The sequence below is a fragment of the Theropithecus gelada genome, chromosome 19 (genome assembly GCF_003255815.1).
Source record: "Theropithecus gelada isolate Dixy chromosome 19, Tgel_1.0, whole genome shotgun sequence".
Taxonomy (NCBI): domain Eukaryota; kingdom Metazoa; phylum Chordata; class Mammalia; order Primates; family Cercopithecidae; genus Theropithecus; species Theropithecus gelada.
The window spans coordinates 304,994-323,109 of NC_037687.1; the positions used below are offsets into that span (position 1 = coordinate 304,994).

Genomic DNA, 18,116 nt, shown 5'->3' on the forward strand with positions numbered 1-18,116 from the left:
GGGGGGGGTAATGGGGCCCTGTCCTGAGGGGTCGGGGGGGGTAATGGGGCCCTGTCCTGAGGGGTCTGTGGAGACGGGTTCCTGTCCCGAGGGGTCTGGGGGGGACGGGATCCTGTCCCGTGGGATCTGGGGGGGGACGGGGCCCTGTCCTGAGGGGTCTGAGGGGGGACGGGGCCCTGACCTGAGGGGTCTGTGCAGACAGGGTCCTGTCCTGAGGGATCTGGGGGGGGATGGGGTCCCGTCCTGAGGGGTGTCAGGGGAGACGGGTCGGTGTCTGGTGGGGGTAGTGGAGATGGGGTCCTGTCTGAAGGTTCTGGGTGGAGCTGGGACCCACCCTGTAGGCACCGTGTGGGGTCAGAGTCCTGTTTCCTCACATGGGTGCCGTCACAGAGCTGGAATCGTGGAGCGGCACCCAGACCTGCTGCTCCAAGGGAGCGGTGGTTCATCAGGGACTGGGCTCCTGCCCCCTGCCTGCCTCCGCCCGGGGCAGGAGAATGTGGAGGGCATTCTGAACGTCGGTGGAAAGGACCTCACTGATCTGGAACCCTCTCCACCGCCTCCCTGGAGTTCACGGCAGAGCTCTCTCGTTATTAAACAGCCAGGCAAGCCAACCTCCACCCCCGTATTCCCGAAACACCTTTATTGCACTATAAACAGCTTTTATAAACAAACACACTTGGCGAGTGTCTTACAGATTTACCCACAGTCAACCTCAGACACTAAGATATCAAACAGTGCAGGGGCTGTTAAACGGGGGACCCCAGAGAGAACAGGGCCTGGGAGGGGTGAGCATCAGAGATGGCGGGGAGCGTCTCTCTCCATGCAGGGCACCCTCCCCGCCTCCCCGGCCTGAGGAGCCCCCGCCCTGGGTGCCCCAGCTTCCAGAGAGAGCAGAGCGCCTGCAACACCAGGCTCAGAAGGGGCCCAGCCCCAAGGGCCCTGCACTGTCTCTCTCTCTCTAGAGGGCTCACAGGTGTGTCCCACCGAACGTGCAGCAGGGGCCCGGGTGCTCCTCCAGTCCTGGGAAGCAGCTCCTCCACCCTTCCCTGGTCAAGAGGAACAACGTGCAGCAAACGGGCTGATGAGGGACGTCCTGGGATGCCACAGATGCGCCCCCGGATGCCACAGATGTGCCCTGGTTCCCCGTGCCCACCAGCAGCCAGGAGAGGCACAGGCACTGCCCTGGCCTGGCCCCTGCTTTGAGTCTTTTCTGCATCATTCTGAGCTGGAAACCACCCCCCAAAATCATTCAAGGACCCACATAACCACACAATGGAAGCCTTGCGGCCACCGAGCAGCATGAAAGGCCACAGCCGGGTCCCCCCAGCTGCCTCCTGGGCTCTGACCCACCCGCCGTAGCCACAGCCTATTTACACACGGCGTCAAAGCCACGGCCGTCAGTCACCGCGTGTCGCTCCCAGCTGCAGACGCTGGACAAAAGGGCGACGGGTGGCAGCCCCCAGCGCGGAGGGATGGGCCACAGGGCTGCTCTCTGGGCATCGCTGAGCAAGACCCTCGAGCGCCACAGCGGAAATGGCCAGACAGGCCTGCACCCAAAAAGCAAGTGTCAGCTGTGTCGGAGGAACGTAGGACAGGAGAGTCGTTTCCTCCCAGCGGACCTCTGGCAAGACCTCCTCTGCTCTGACTGTGGCAGCAGCTGCTCCCTCCGCGCCCACCCTCGGCAAGGCAAGGCACCCTGGCCCGGTCCCGCTCACCACCGGAACCTGGGAAGCTGGGGTCTCCCAGAGACAGCCTGGTCCCTGGAGGGAGCGTCTCGGGCAGAGTCTGGGCCTGGACCTGGGCCTGGTGTTGCCATGGGGCCCTGCTCTCTGCAGGGTGGGAACTGGATGGCGGCAGGCTGCGGGGGAGGAAGACACGCGTGCGGTGAAGGAGACTGTGGGCTCCGGGACTTGTGACCTCCCCGTCCACGGCCCTGCCTTGTCACTTGCACGGATTCCTGGACCCCTGAGAACCTCCTGCTAGAACTCTGCGTGAAAGGGGCGAGGCAATGTGGAGGGGCCTCACGAAGTGGCCCTTTCTCTTCCCCTGAGGCCCCCTCTCCTCCTCCTCCTCCTCCAAAGAAATTAATTCATGAAAAATAATACCCCAGTCAGCATCGGGTGACCCACGTCAGCTGCAGCATCAGGGCCCAGCCCAGCCTGAGTGTGAGCCCCTCCCCGCCCAGCCCCAGCCCAAGCCAGCGGACCTGCCCGCCAGGACCCGGTGTGGAGGAGAGACGGGGGTCTGCCCTCTGCACCCGAGCGGGCAGCGAGCAGGTCCCCGCTTTACAGGAAGGGGAGCAGGGAGGTCAGGGGCAGCTCCTTCTCCCCGAGCAGCGTGTCCCGCTTGAGGCTGCTGCCCTTGTTCACCACCTTGATCCTGAGGGCCAGCTTCCGGACGCTGGCCGGCCCCAGGCCATCGAAGAAGAAATCCTCGTTGAAGACCGGGTGGCGGCTGTTCTTGATGATGGTGCTTCGCTGCTTCTGCAGCTTGCCGGGCACCAGGCACAGGCCCACGCAGCAGTTGATGCTGCGGGCATCGTACAGGCGGTCGTAGAGGCCCTCGGCGGCCAGCAGGCGTACCCGCAGGCGGGCCTGGCCTGCCTCGTACTCCGCCAGCAGCCGCACGCTGCCCCGAGGGCCCACGTGGACCGTGTGCTCTCCACGCGCCTGGCCCGGCTCGGGGCCAGGTTCCGGGGGTGCCCGGCGGGTCAGGCGGCGCCGGCTCCCGGGGCTGGCGTCTGGAGTGCTGTCCTCAGCCGACAGGGAGCCGTGGCGGCCCACCGAGTGCCGGAGCTGGCTCACCTTGGCCTGGCTGTCCTGGGCGAAGCCTTTGAGCAGTGACACCGAGCGGGAGAGCAGAGGGGACCCGAAGGGAGAGGACTCGGCCGAGGACCCCGTGTCGCTCTCCCCGCCACTGAAGTAGCGGCCGGGGCTCATGAGGGCCCCGCCAGCCTCCCTGGGGCCCCCATCACCCCCGTTGGCCTTGGCAGCTGCCCGGCGGCGCCCGGCACCCAGGGAGCCCACCTGGGCCAGGGCCCCGTGCTCACTGTGGAACAGAGACTCCTTGCGTCTAGTGTGGGGGCTCTCGGCCAGCGTGGTGAAGCCGTAGGACGTCTGGGCCTTGGGCACGGAGGGCAGGGACATGGCGCCCTGGGCCTGGGGGTCGGTGCCAGTGGCCTCCTCGGGCGGCCACTCCTCAGCACTCTCGATCTGGATCACGTGCCGGGTGGCTGCCTTCAGCAGGCTCTTGCTCTCTGCTGCCAGCTTGGCAGGCAGCCGGGGGCTCCGTGGGGTCTGGCGGGGGGCCGCGGAGGCCAGGTTCTGTTCCGACGTGGACGGGCCCAGCGCGGCCTGTCCCTCGCCCTCCACGGGGCCCGAGGGCAGCTTGGGGGGGATGAAAAAGTCGGGGATCTTGTCGGGCGTCAGCACATTGCTGTATAGGGGCCCCTTGGAGGCCTTGTCCCCGGCCTCACTCCCCGCGCCCCGGGCAGCTCCGTTCTCCCCAGACCCCCGAAGCCGCTCCAAGAACCACATGTTGGTTTTTCTCATGGGGGCGGCAGGCAAGAGGCCAGGACACGGGCTGCAGCGTCTGGGAAGAGAAGCAGGGGTCAGGAGCAGCGGGGGGCGGCTGGCAGAGGGCCCTGGGCACCTGTTCCCCGTGGGGCCACCTGGCCGGGCCCTGTGGGTGGGGTGGGGGTGCAGGGGTCCTCTGGGGGCGTCCCCCCCGGGCGCTGCGGCCCAAGACAGGAGTGAGGCGGGTCCCCCCTCCCTTTTCCGGAGGGGTCCCGCTTAACTCCCAAGCACCCAAGTCCGGGGAGGTGGGGGCCGCGCTGACTCTGGGGCGCTCCCAGAGGAGACCGGCCCCCCTCCCGCCCCTGCTCCGGTTTGCAGCCTCTCAGCGCGGGTTTTAAGGGGTTCCGCGCTCAGTCCTCAGGGAAGACGCGGATGTGGGTGGCCCCCGGGGTGTCCCAGCTCCGCCCCCCCCGCTCCCTCCCACCTGTGGCTTCTCCCCGGACCGCAGGGCCAGGCGTTCGGGGGGGGGAGGGCGGGGCCGCGGGTCTGGGGCCGAGAGCGCAGCGAGTGACTCCCCGTGTCTCCCCCCCCGCGACTCAGCCTGGGGTGGGGGTGGGGTCCGGGCCGTGCCCGCAGGCCGGGCGGGGTCGCGGGACTCACCTGCCCGGGGTCTCGGGGTGACGGCCCGAGGCTGGAGGGCTGTTCGCAGACACGCAGGGGTCTCGGCGCGCAGGCTCCCGGGGCTGGCGCGGGGGACGCGGCCGGAGCCTCGATGCGGGCGGCGGCGGCAGCGCAGTCGGACTCATTCAGCCGCGGCGGGAAACCGCCCAGCCCCGCCGCCGCCGCCGCCGTATTCCTCCTAGTACGGGCGCCCGCGCCCCCGCCTCGCTCCGCCCTCCAGGGACGGCGTGGGGGGCCGTCTCCCCGCAGCCCTCGGAGGCCGGTGGCAGGGAGGAGCCTCGCCAGGACCCGGGGGGCTGACTGGGGGCCGGTGGGCGACCAGCAGGTGGTCGCGGTTGGCTGATGGCCACTCCTGGCGCTCACGCCCGCAGATTCCGGGAAGCCGGACTCCCAACCCCAAGCCCCTGCCTCCGTACATCTGAAAAGGACCCCAGACCCCCTACTCGCTGCCGGCGAGGAGCTTTCCCGACCGACGACGACTAATTAAATGACGGCAACAGTAATAAATGCAGCTGGGTTTATGATGGAGCGTTTTCTCCCTGGCGGGTCTCTGACTCTCACACAACCCAGTACGCAGGTCCTAATGCAATTCCCAATTTGTAGATGAGGAAGCGGTGGGGGTGTGGGGGGTTCCTTCCAGAAACAGGGACCCAGCAGCTGGAACAGCTGGTCTCACTAAACGGGCAACCTCTCAGCAGCCCCCCAAGAAGCCTGGGAGGTAGCTGCTCCTTCATTTCACGGACAAACGTTTACTGAGCACCCGCTTGATGCTGGACAGTGACCCGCCCCCCGGGACACAGCTGGGACAGAGGGAGGTGGCCCGGGCCCTGGTGATGCAGGGGCAGGAGGCCCACAGAGCACACAGGTGCAGCTCAGAACTGTAGGGATGGTGACGCCTGGATCAGGAACACAGCAGGAAAGTGTGAGGCACGGGGTGAAGGGAAAAGGCACATCCGTGTGATTCACGGATGGAAAAACCCAGAGGGGGCAAGACCAGGTCCCAGGTTTCCTGGCCGTTCCTGAGACCACAGGGTCCCCCTTCCTGAGGCCCCGACCCCCCTCCTGCCAGTTGCTGATATGATCTACCAGTCCCGGCCTTCACTGCTTCCTTCTTTCCCTCCCTCCCCGCCTCAGTTTCCTCTTCTGGAACCAACCTGAGCAGTTCCCAGCCTCCATGTGTATGGAGCCAGCAGCAAGATAACATATCACCAGGACCAACCGGGAGCCGGCGGACGCCTGGCGCTTTATTGGATTATTGATTGTCCAGGAGCCTCCTGCGTTCTGGGAATGTCCCCAAATCTGGACGTGGCCCAAGCTGGGAGGAGCGGCTGCTGCCACAGTGGTACAAGAGGGGTCCAGGAGGGCGAGGGAGCTGGGCTGGGGCCTCCCCACTCTCCACGTACCCTTGAAGTGAGGGGTTAGAGTCCTGCCATCCAGAGGAGTAAAGTGAAACCCAGGGGAGCTGTGACCCCATCTCAGCTTTGTTCACCCAGCAAGCGTTGATGAGTCCCCACTTCTGTTCACCCAGCAAATGGTGATGAGCCCCCACTTTGTGCTGGGGCAACCACGACACAGCCCTGAAGTCTGACAGGGAGGCAGACACCGAGAAATTCTCCCCTTCACCGCAGCCTGGCAGGGCCCCCGAACCCCAGCTCCGGCCACGAAGAACACTCTCGAGCTGCCGGGAGGAGGGTCCTGGGGGTCTGTCCACCGCCCCTGCTGGGCCCCGATCCTGGAGGTCTGTTCACCACCCCTGCTGGGCCCAAGCCAGGAGGAGGGTCCTGGGGGTCTGTCCCTGTGGTGTCCTCAAAGCCCAGGCCAGCCAAGTCTCCAATAAACATTTGCCAAACAAATGGGCAAATAGCATCACCACAATGGCCCGGGAACAGTGCTCCTTCGGCAGGCCCTAGGAGAGGGGCCTCAGGAGCCACAGAGTCACCCTCCTCAATTGCAGACAAAGACAGCAGGGCCCGGGGAGGGAAGGGGACAGCGTGGGCCCGAGGAAGTGGCAGTGACCGGTCTCCTGACATCAGGCCAGCCCCAAGTGTTGGGGGTTCGCTCTCCAGCACCCCTGCCCAGCCCAGGTGGGGGCAGACTCTGTCCTCCCAGCTGGGTTGGGGGATGAGGCACTGAGTTTCCACTACGCCTGTTTCTGTGCTAAGGACACAAATCCAGAGCTGGTCAATCAGGGCTTGAATCCTGGCGCCAACACTTCCCCCTGTGTGACGCTGGACAAGCATCCAGACCTCCGCCTCTTCGGCAGCCCAGGGCATCACAGCCTTGGAGGGAGGGTTCAACAGATCACGATGTGCCTACAGCCGCCCCACCAAGTGTGCGAGGCAGGTGTCAGTCACCATCCTCCTCAGACGCTTCTGCAGGTGAGGAAAGGGTCTCAGACAGGGGGAGCTGGCCCAGACCTCACCGTGCACCCCAGAGCTCTGACCCCACCACAGCCTGGCTCGGCCGGAAGCCCACCCCATCCCATTTGGGGGCTGCGGAAACAGAGGCCTGAAAAGTACCTGGGATGGGTCCTAACACCTGCCCTGTGGACAGATGCAGGCCCCACCCTGGGTGGGGCAGGGGCAGGCAGGCCGGGGCCTTCCGGCTGCTCAGCTCTGCGCAATCGGTGAGTAAACAGGAGCCTCTCCTGGTCAACAGAACCTTCTGCCTCCATCTGCAGCAGCCTCGCTGCAGCCCTCCAGGAATCGGAGACCGGGAAGCTCGAGCTGGAGGAGGGGGCCCAGGTGGTATCGCCCAGCCCCTCTTGGCCCTGAGTCGTGGCACCTCATGCTGGATGACTTTGGCCCTCCATCCCCACAGGTGGGGGCCCCAGCAGGGACCTGGGGCTTCCCAGAGCCAGGCCTGAATCCAAGGCTGTCCCACAGTGGCCTCCAGGATAACAGGCTTGGAGGATGTATGGGGGGGTGGTTTTAAAAAAAAAGGGGGTGCCTACAATCCGAGCTCCAATGCTGAGGAGGCCACTGGGTACCTGTGCAGCTTGAAGACTTATCCTGGGAGCGTCAGGAAAGGGAGGGGACGGCGTAATAATAAAGCAATCCCAGGAGCAGGACTGTCTGTGAGCTCCCAGGAGGGACCCGGCTGCTTCGTGCATCACAGGTTAGCCCAGTCAAGGGGCCCTGGAGGCCATCACCGCCAGTTTCCAGATAGGGACACTGAGGCACAGCGGAGTAGCCCGATGCCTCGGGGAGCACACGGAACCGGCTGACCTCCAGGCCTGCCACGGGCAGGGGGGTGCTCAGTTAATACTAGCTGATACCCGGGGCATCCTGGCCCCTCCACGGCAAGTCCTCCTGTCTCCTCGTGCAGGGGATTGAGTGCGACTCGGGGAAGGAAATGACTCATCCAGGCTCGCACTATTCAGAGGTTGAATGTGACCCAGGGTTCCGCCTCCTACTCCATGCTCAGCCTCCCGAGGAGTGGATTATTGACCTAATTATTCCAATTATTGGAAGTACAAAGGTAGGAAGGAGTAGGAGACAGGTGTGGGGACCCAGCTGGAGCCAGGCGTCTGGGCACCCAGACTCTTCCAGCCCAGAGCACAGGATTGGGAAATGGGGGCCCCCCAAAACCGGCTTCACCACCTCCCGGTGGGATGGTCTCGGAGGTCACCTCACCTCTCCAAGCCTCCGTCTCCTCATCTGTAAAGCGGGGAGAGTTTCAGCACCCAGAGTTCATGCCGCTCTTGGCTCATGTCCCAGCAGGTGCCAGTTTCTATTTACACAGGGACTTGGAAGAGGACAGACGAAGGCGGGGCGTGGATGGGCAACCCGGGCCCAGGGCCCAGGGCGATGAATGAATGAATGAATGAATGAATGGCATTTAGACCCTCTCTGTCCTATGCATCTCAGGAATCGGACACTCCTTAGTCCCCAACACTCCTCTGGTCCAGTGCCTCCTCCTTGCCGTCCCCTCCATTCCTGTCCTGTTCCCAACAGTGTACTTCCTGCTGGGAAATCTCATGGGGAATGTTATCGCCCCTGTGCTTCAAAGACCCCTGGCAGCTCTTCCTGGCACCAGGCCTCCCCCAAGCTCCGTGTCCTCACCCTGCTTCTGACCTCACCCGGCCACACTGGCCACCCTTCTGCTCCCTGAATGTGCTGACTGAACACACCACAGGGCCTTTGCACACGCCGTCTCCTCTGCCCAGAGCTCTACTTTATTCACCCTCCAATCACCGTCCTTGTGTTGTTCCCACAGAGATACCCTCCTGGATTTCCTGGGATTTCTAAGCTCCAGGACGCACTCCTTTCCACAGTTGTTTGCTTGTTTGGTTTGAGATGGAGTCTTGCTCTATCCTCCAAGCTGGAGTGCCGTGGTGCGATCTCAACTCACCACAACCTCCGCCTCCCAGATGCAAGTGATTCTCCTGCCTCAACCTCCCGAGTAGCTGGGACTATAGGCGCCCGCCACCACGCCCAGCTAAGTTTTGTATTTCCAGTAGATGTGGGGTTTTGACATGTTGGCCAGGCTGGTCTCGAACTCCTGACCTCAGGTGATCCACCTGCCTCAGCCTCCCAAAGTGCTGGGATTACAGACGTGAGCCACCATGCCCATTCCACAGTTGTTGTTGTATGTTGAGTGTTGATTTGCTGATTAATGTCACTTGGCCATTATCTCCATGAGGGCAGATCTGTCTTGGTCAATATCACTATTGCATCCTGTTTGCCTACCAGAGCTCCTGGCAGAGTAAAAATACTCAATGAAGCATGCTGAAAGATGGTGGGTAGGTGGATGCATGGAGCAGTGAAGGGAATGAACAAGGAATAGACGATGGATGAGCGAGTGATAGACAAGTGGATGGATGGATGATGAATGGATAGACATATGGAAAATGGATGGATGGAATAATGATGGAGGCTTAGGCAGATGGATGGGGGACCAGGTGGGTGAACGGATAGATGGATGGCTGGGTTACTGATGGGTGTAGATGGGGGGATGAATGGGTGACTGGATGGATGGTTGGATATGTAGATGGATGGTTGGATGGATGAGTGAATTACTGATGGATGTGTAGATGGTGGATGGATGGGTGGATTACTGATGGATGTGTAGATGGTGGATGGATGAGTGGATTACTGATGGATGTGTAGATGGGGGATGAGTGGATTACTGATGGATGTGTAGATGGATGGATGGATGGACGGATTACTGATGGATTTACAGATGGATGATGTATGATGAATGAATGGATGGATGAGTGGGTTACTGATGGATGTGCAGATGGGGGATGGATGGGTGGATTACTGATAGATGTGTAGATTGAGGATGAATGGGTTACTGATGGATGTGTAGATGGGGGATGGATGAATGGGTTGCTGATGGATTTATCGATGGATGATATATGATGGATGGATGGATGGATGGATGGATGGATGGATGGATGGATGGATGGATGGTAGATGAGTGGGTTACTGATATGTAGATGGGAGAATGGATGCATGGCTCTGTCTCCACATCTCTGAAATAAGAGACGTGTCATCGAAGCCCCTTTTGGGCTTGCCTTTGGAGAGTTCCAGTCCTAGTTAAGGACAAACCAGAGTGGCTTTTTCTCCCCACACACACCCTTACTAGACCTGTCCCCCAGGGCAGGGGTAGGGCCTGACGCCTGCAGAGAAAGCAGCCAGAGATCCTCAGCCGGGACAGACGTGGGCCTGCAGGGATGTGGCCAGGCTGGGAACCTCTCTCCTGGGAAGATGCTGTGTTGGTGGGAGGAGGAGTTGGGGGGGTCTCTTGGAGTCAGAGGCTCAGATATGACAGCAGGTCTAAGGAATGGAGTTGGGGTGCTTGAGCATGACGCTGGGCGTCGGGGAAGAGCAGGGGCATTGACGGGGTGTCTTGGAGAGAAGCTAGGACAACAGAAGAGCCCAGCCATCTACAGCTACGCTGGGGGCATCTTGGAGAAGAAAACAAACAGCTCTTGTCTGATGTCCTGGGCTGTGTTGAAAGACAGGTTTGGCATTCAGGTGATAAACTAGGGTGTGTCCAAGGCGGTGAGAGAAGTGTTTAATGGAGAAGCTGAAGTGTGTTTTATCGTGGATAAAATAGAGGTAACCGAGAGAGATGCGGGGGCTGCTGGGCACAGGGTCACCCCACAGTCTGCCAGGTATGGGCACACGCGTAGCCCCGCCTCCCTTCTCTCCAAGTCCAGGCCCTCAGGGAGGCCACATGTGGACCCTCTGAGCCCCTTCAGCTCTCCACCTGGGTGACTCGTCCCAGCCCCAGCCCCAGCCCCGCAAGGGCCCCCAGATATGCAGGCGGGCTCATGCTCTTGTGGCTGTTCCCAGGTTTAATGACAAACTGATCCGAACATCTGGTCTAGATCCACAGCTGGGAGGGCGGGGTTGGGCGGAAGCTGGTGGGCACAGCCCAGGCCGGGCAGCCACATCCTTCCCCTGCTCCCAAGTGTCGGGGCCTCACAGTATCCACTGTCTTGGAGCGGCCTGGCTGCCCCAGAATCCCAGGTCACCTCAAGGCTGCCTCCACTTCCAACGCCAGCATGTGTCCTGGCCTGAGAACCCCAAAGCACCTTAACTGTCCCCCATCAAAGACAACCGTGCACCCAGTTCCTCAGGTGGGAAAAGTAAGCCCAGCCAGGCCCGGGATCCGCCTCCTCCCCAGGGTCCTGGGAGCCCTGACTCTCCCGGGCGTGAGACCGAACCAGCCGGGCGAGAGGGGGACCCACAGGCCAGGGCTCCCAGGCAGCGGCGGCTTCTGGATATACTTTCTTTAAAGGCGAAATGGTTCTGTCTTTGGTATGAACACCCTCACTCCAGGCAAAGGAGGGGGTGGGCAGGGGTCCCGGCAGGAGGAGGCTCTGCCCAGCCCGGGCCGGCTGGAGGGAGGACCGTGCCAGAGGCTCATGCGAAGGAAGGAGAGGCAGCGGCGGTTCGGCCTGACCAGGATCCAGGAGGAGGGCTGAGCACCCCAAGGCCACGACAGGCAGGATCCGGGGCTGAGCACGGTCACCTGCGGGCAGAAAGAGAAGGCGAGGTCAGGGCTGAGACGGTGGCTGCAGACCCAGGCTCCAGTGTCAGCCACACGGCTCGTCTGCCTGGCCATCATCTCCACGAGTGCCACACTCAGGGCCAGCCCGCAGCTCCTCAGCTCGCACGGCTGGGGTGTCCGTGCGGGTGACCCGAGTCCTTGCCGTGGACCTAGGGAGTGCCCTGACCTCCCTGCGGTTTCCTCGCATGCCAGCGAGAATGCCGATCCCGGTGCCTGTCTCAGAACCGAGGGGTTGAGCACATTCCTGGGACAGGCCAGCGGCCTCCTGAGCAGGACTCATTCCGCCTTCGGGGTTATTTCTGGGGTCACCAACGCCTTTCGGAGAGGACGCAGGCAGGGACCGGTGCGAACGGAACACAGGAGCCCGCAGGCCGTTTCCGGTGCCTCACGGGAGCCCCTTCTCGGTCCCCAAAGCCCCTCCCAGACCCGGAACCCCCTCTGCCTGCAGCCCGAGGCCTGGCTGGGGGCAGGGTGGAGGCCGCGGCCGCGTGGGGGAGGTGCCACCCAGGAAAGAGGAGGCAGGAAGGAGACTGTTGTCATGGGGACAGGAGAGCAGCCCGACCTGGCCCAGAAGCACGGCCCTTGGGGAAATTCCACGGCCCCCTCCCCCTGCTGGCCCTCCCTCCTCCCCCGCCGCTCTCTCAGCCTCCACTCCCTCCAGCCCCACAGCTGCACCCTCTCCTGCCCCGACCTCACCCAGACCTGCCTGTCCCTCCCCCGTGGATGCCCTGCCACGGGTCCCCCCGAGCCCCGCAGCAAAAGTGGGGCCCAGGGCTCCGCGGCCCGGCCTGAGGTGTGGGCTTCTCACTGCCTGGGTTCACACCCCAGCCCCTGCCTGTCCCAGCCCACCGTCCTCTCCGGGAAGGAGGCCTGGACGCCCAGCACGCAGCAGGGGTCCATAAAGACCAGGTGACGTCCATCCCAGCCAATCACAGCTGCACAGTTACCATCATGGCTGCACAGGGCCACTCTGGGGCACGTGCCCACCACGGCCAGTGACGCGTGTCCACACACAACCTGCACTCAAAGGCTCACCGTGGCCAAAACGTCCATCAGCGGACGAACAAACAAAATGTGGCCCCGTCACACAGTGGGACATTACTCAGCCGTGAACAGGAGCCAGGCTCTGACCCAGGCCACAGCACGAGGCACCTTGAGGACGTCACGCTCCGTGAGAGACGCCAGACCCAGAAGGCCACACCGTGTGATCCCATTTCTAGGAAATGTCCGGGACAGGCCCATCCACAGAGACAGGAGGCGGATGTATGGGGGTTGGGGCTGGGGAGGGGACAGGGAGCGATGGCTGGTGGGGACAGGGCACCTTTCGGGGCTGATAGAATGTTCTGGAACTCGACAGAGCTGGTTGCACAGCTTGGATGCTGAACACGCCTGAGTCGTGCCCTCTAGAGGGAAAGGCACGGAGTGTGAACCGGGTCTCAGTTTTCAAATTAGAAAAGAATCGGGCAAAGGGGACGAGGCCGGCGGCCCACGGCGACAGCCACACACCTGGCTCAGGGCTCCCGTGAGACGACGCCGCGCAGGTGCAGCTCGCTCTCGGCGGCCACGATGGGCTGCCCGTTCTGCAAGTGGTGGTCGATCAGGTGGCTGATGCTCTCAAACAGCACGTCCTTCGTCCGCACCTGCAGGACAGAGACCTCGGCATCAGCTCCCGGGAGCCGGCCTGGACCCGTGGAGTCGGAGATCGGCGATCTGGGGTCCTGTCGGGGAGCCCCTAGGGTGCCTGCGTGGATGAGTGTCCGGACCAGGGAATTCCGGGACGCCAGCCACAGGATCGGCCTCAGAATTCCAGAACCACACATGGGGACGGGCTCTGAAACCGCCAGGGTTCTGGGGCCACGCGTCCTGTTGGGGGCTGAAGGGTGACCCCATGAGAGATTGGAGCCGTGTGCCCACAAACCCGGCAGCACCCGGGAGGCGGCCACCAGCGGGCGCCGGCAGGGGCCTGGGACCGAGCAGCACCCGGGAGGTGACATGTCCCCGGCTGCTCTGAGATCATGGGTGACGTGTCCCCGGCTGCTCTGAGTTTGTGGGTGAGGCTGGGGGCCCTGTGCACATTTCACGTGGGGAACAGGGGCAAATGCACATTCCTAGGCCTGCGGCAAAATTATCTCCTTCCATGGCACTGGGAATGGGAGCTGGGAATCTGCCTTTCGACAAGGTACTGGCAGACGTTCTGAAGCTTCCCCAGGTCTAGGGGCTGCCAGTCTGACCCCAGGGATCCATTTAACAGAGGGAATCTGGCCTGGGAAAGAGCGGAGGCATCACCCACCAGGCTAGAGGCTAGGCGGCGGCGGGGGGACCGGAAACAGTCTGGAGGGGGCTCGGGAACTGGGAGAATAGGCGCCTCTCGCCCAAGCCCTGCCCCTCTCCAGCTTTGTCCCAGGCCGGGGTGCACAAGTGCCACCCCTGCCCCCTACAGTGTGCTTCACGCGGAGACCGGGCTCGCACCAGCCCAAGAGCTACTCTGAGGGTTCGGCCGGACGGCTGAAAACAACTCCTGCACTCTGAGAGGCCTCCGAACCCTCCAGCACCTCCTCACCTGAGAAATAACCTGTGTAGCCCTCAGACGCTCAAAATGCTTCATAAACCCTAGAACTCCTTGTAAATTGGAAAATGCTTTGTAAACCCTAAAACGCTTTAGAAGCTGGAGATTACTAAATCCCACTGGCCCAGAGCAACTGTAAGATGCACCACGATTTCAGGTACCAGCAGGAGAGAGAGGAGAAAAACCTCGCTGTTAAATAATGATGCAGTTCAAGTATGCAATCGATGGTTTTAAAACAAAATCCAGACTCCAGAGACGTCAAAACTGGGGCGGGGAGAGTCTCTCTCTTAGAATTGAGGCAATTAGGCCAGGCTCGGTGGCTCACGCCTGTAATCCCAGCACTTTGGGAGGCCGAGGCGGGCGGATCACGAGGTCAGGAGTTCGAGACCAGCCTGGCCAACGTCGTGAAACCCCGTCTCTACTAAAAAAATACGAAAAATTAGCCAGGTGTGGTGGTGGGAGCCTGTAATCCCGGCTACTCAGGAGGCTGACGCGGGAGAATCGCTTGAACCCGGGAGGCGGAGGTTGCAATGAGCTGAGATTGTGCCACTGCACTCCAGCCAGGGCAACAGTGTGAGACTCCATCAAAAAAAAAAAAAAAAAAAGAAAAAGAGAGAGAAAAAAAGGGAGGGAAGAATTGAAGTAATTCAGCAACTTGATCCCAAAATTCCTTGTAAATTGAGACGTGCTTTGTACACCCTCAAATAAATTAGAACCTGAAAATACCATATTTATCCCTCAAATACATCACCGTTTGTAAGGTGCGTAAGTCACGATAAATGGGGGGGGGGCATCTTATGATGGATGAAATCGTACGATTGGGATTACGATTGGGAGAACAAGTCAGGAGGATCACGTGAGGCCAGGAGTTCGGGACCAGCCTGGGCAACACAGCAAGGCCCCATCTCTACACAGACTTAGCTGGGGACGGTGGCTCCCACCTGTAGTCCCGGCTACTCAGGAGGCTGAGCCAGGGGGACCGCCTGAGCCCAGGAGTTCGAGGCTGCAGAGAGCCATGATCCTGCCACTACACGCAAGCCTGGGTGACACAGCCAGACTCTGTCTCAAAAATACACTGGAGGATACTTCGCAATTCTATGGTAGCTGGTCAAACGCAACATCTGCAACAATCTGGAAAAGCTTCATAAACACGGATGGCCCCTGGATGCCCTCGGGCCCGAGACCCTCCCACCTGGGCCCGGATGCCCCCAGACCCTCCCACCTGTGCCCAGCTTATCACACCCTCAGGCCCGAGACCCTCCCACCCGTGCCCAGCTTGCCACGCCCTCGGCCCCGAGACCCTCCCACCCGTGCCCAGCTTGCCACGCCCTCAGGCCCGAGACCCTCCCACCTGTGCCCAGCTAAGCCCCTGGATGCCCTCGGGCCCAACACCCTCCCACCTGGGCCCAGCTAAGCCCCCAGATGCCCCCAGACCCTCCCACCCGTGCCCACTTTGCCACACCCTCAGGCCCGAGACCCTCCCACCTGGGCCCAGCTTATCACACCCTCAGCCCCGAGACCCTCCCACCTGTGTCCAGCTTACCACGCCCTCGGCCCCGAGACCCTCCCACCTGGGCCCAGCTAAGCCCCCAGATGCCCCCAGACCCTCCCACCTGGGCCCAGCTTATCACACCCTCGGCCCCGAGACCCTCCCACCTGTGTCCAGCTTACCACGCCCTCGGCCCCGAGACCCTCCCACCTGGGCCCAGCTAAGCCCCCGGATGCCCCCAGACCCTCCCACCTGGGCCCAGCTAAGCCCCCGGATGTCCCGAGACCCTCCCACCCGTGCCCAGCTTACCACACCCTCGGCCCCGAGACCCTCCCACCCGTGCCCAGCTAAGCCCCCAGATGCCCCCAGACCCTCCCACCTGGGCCCAGCTTATCACACCCTCGGGCCCGAGACCCTCCCACCTGAGCCCAGCTTACCACGCCCTCGGGGTCCACCAGCAGCAGGTGCTTCGGCTGCCCGGCGTGCATGCCAGTGAGGACATACTGCCCGGGGTTGGTGACGCTGTCTCGCACGAGGAAGTCCCCATCAGCTCGAAGCATCCTCTCTGCCGCCCGACGGCTCATCCGGCCGTGGTACCAGGGCTCCTGGCGCAGCTGTTCCTCCGTGGGGGCCACAGGGGCCCGGCGGGTAGGGGGGCTGGGCCACTGGTCCTCCAAGGGAAGGGGGGCTGCTGTCATACCTGCGGCCACTGAGCACTCATGCAGCTTCAGGGCATCCTCGAAGGGTCCTGCAGGCCGGGGACAGCAGTGCTGGGCAGGCAGGGGCCGGGACCAGAGCTGGGAGAAACGGGTTCCCCGGGGAGCCCCCCGTGAACTGGTCGGCCTGCACTGACCGAGCACCCAGTGTATCAGACTCACGCTCCGCCCAGCCCCGTGCGTGTGGCGGGCTCACGTGCGGCCACCTGGACCCCCAGGTTGGGTTTTGTAAGCCTGTACAAAGCATGACAGCAGCTCTTTCTTTCAGAGGTTAACTCTTACTGCTTTTTCTTGCCTTGTTAGGTGGGTTTGCTTCCCATAGTACACGCCTCTTGTTTCCTTATCTGGTCTTACCGCATTGGCCAGGGCCTCCAACGTACCCTAAATACTCACGATGAAAACCGATGAAAACCGGCTTCCCTCTGCTGCCTCTAGTGTTAAAATGTTCTGCCCTGGGTTTTCTAACGGCTTCCAACAGGGCCGACATCCGACAGGCCACTCAAAGGCTCTCCTCTGAGTCTCAGTCCCCTCATTGTCAAACAGGTGTGGGCTTCCCCAGGCAGAAAGCAGCATGGTTCAGAAACCACAACGCTGGGGCCCCAGCCCTGACGGAGACGCATCTACCTGTGGCTTGAGCGGCCTCAAATTCCTCCAGCTCCTGGTCCTGGGGGGTCCTCCTGCCCTGACCCTCACTCCCTGGTGTACCTGTGGCTGGGCCAGCCCCACACTCCTCCAGCTCCTGGTCCTGGGGAGTCCCCCGCCCTGACCCTCACTCCCTGGTGTACCTGTGGCTGGGCCAGTCCCGCACCCCTCCAGCTCCTGGTCCTGGGGATCCTCCCACCCTGACCCTCACTCCCTCCAGCTCCTGGTCCTGGGATCCTCCCGCCCTGACCCTCACTCCCTCCAGCTCCTGGTCCTGGGATCCTCCCGCCCTGACCCTGGGGCTGAACCAGCTCCAACTCTGAGCCTGACCAGTCGGCATGTTCACCCTCCCAGCCAGCGACTGGTTCGGGGAGGAGCACGTGGCGAACCAGAGGCTGCACCAGGACTTTTCAACACCTTTCCTCAACCAGGGCTGTCTGGCAGTCCGGTCACCCTGAGGGACAGCCTGCCTCAGAAGGAAGCTCACAGCCCCAAGCCCCTCCTTTCCCAGCTGAGGGTGGCCGTGAGGAGCGAAGAGGGCGGAGGGTAGTGCTTGGGACCTAGCAGGTGCCCACTAGGGGCCAGATGGTGTCATTACTGTGATGCTAAGGAGAAGCTGCATCGTCAGCTGGTGGAGGGAAGGAAGACATTTGCAGCTAGCTTGGCATGCGTCCTGAGCTCGGGCAAGGACCCCATCTGGCAGCTCAGAGCCAACACCCCTCCGAGCTCGAGGAGGGCAGAGCCGAGGCTGCAGGAAATCAGGAGAATTCTGGACACCTCAGGCAAGGAAGGACAAGCCTCCTCCCTCGGGCTGAGGGCTCCCTTGGGCTAGGTCATCCCATGGGGAAGGAAGGAATGGGTTCACCATCAGACTAGCCACTTTGTCCAGGCGTGGACTAAGCCTCCCTCATTGGACTGGGCGTTCCTTCAAGCAGGAAGCTGTGCCTCCCCCATCAGGCTGGGATTTCCATAGGAAGAATCCTCAGAGCCCGGGGTCACGTGACGAGGAAACTTAAACTCCCTCCTCAGACCAGGGAGACCCAGAGGCAGCGTGGAAGACCAGGGGCCAGGCAGTTGCAGAGGCCAGGAGTCCCACAGAGAAAAGACGAGGCTTCCTCTCTCAGACTGAGGAGTCCCATGGGGCAAGGGTCTGGCTTCCCCTGTTGACCCAAGGGTCCCACAGAGGGGGCCGCAGCCTCCCCCCACACTGGTCATTCTTTCAAGGCATGACGAAGCCCCTCCTTTCGGACTGGGGGTTCCGACAGAGGCAGGTGGGTCACCCCCGAGAGTGGAGCTTCTCGCAGAGCGGGGCCAGCATCCTTCCCCATGAGACGGGGAGTTCAGCAGGGAGGCCCCAGGAGATGGGGTCCTGTGGGAGGGTCTGGGCCTCACCCATCACACTGCTGGGCCGCACTCGCTGGAGGGGAATGGGCCTCCCCCGTCAGACTGGCCCCTTTGAAGGCAGAGTCCAGGCCACCCCC

General features: G+C 62.3%; 2 protein-coding genes across 2 annotated transcripts in view; both read right to left on the bottom strand.

Moving 5' to 3' along the window:
- Positions 1 to 623: 623 nt before the first annotated feature.
- Positions 624 to 4,342, bottom strand: C2CD4C (C2 calcium dependent domain containing 4C). Its single transcript, XM_025366672.1, has 2 exons — positions 4,176 to 4,342; positions 624 to 3,591 (listed from the first exon to the last, which is right to left on the bottom strand). Exons 1-2 carry the CDS (start codon positions 4,319 to 4,321, stop codon positions 2,286 to 2,288), a joined length of 1,452 nt encoding a protein of 483 aa, XP_025222457.1. The 5' UTR covers positions 4,322 to 4,342; the 3' UTR covers positions 624 to 2,285.
- Positions 4,343 to 10,483: 6,141 nt separating this feature from the next.
- SHC2 (SHC adaptor protein 2) overlaps positions 10,484 to 18,116 on the bottom strand; it is a 39,212-nt gene continuing 31,579 nt past the window's right edge. Inside the window, exons 11-13 of the mRNA XM_025366666.1 lie at positions 15,715 to 16,025; positions 12,729 to 12,862; positions 10,484 to 11,183 (exon numbers count right to left, since the gene is read on the bottom strand). Of these exons, the coding sequence (XP_025222451.1) occupies positions 12,734 to 12,862; positions 15,715 to 16,025 (440 nt within the window). The 3' untranslated portion in view covers positions 10,484 to 11,183; positions 12,729 to 12,733. The remainder of the gene's footprint in view (positions 11,184 to 12,728; positions 12,863 to 15,714; positions 16,026 to 18,116) is intronic.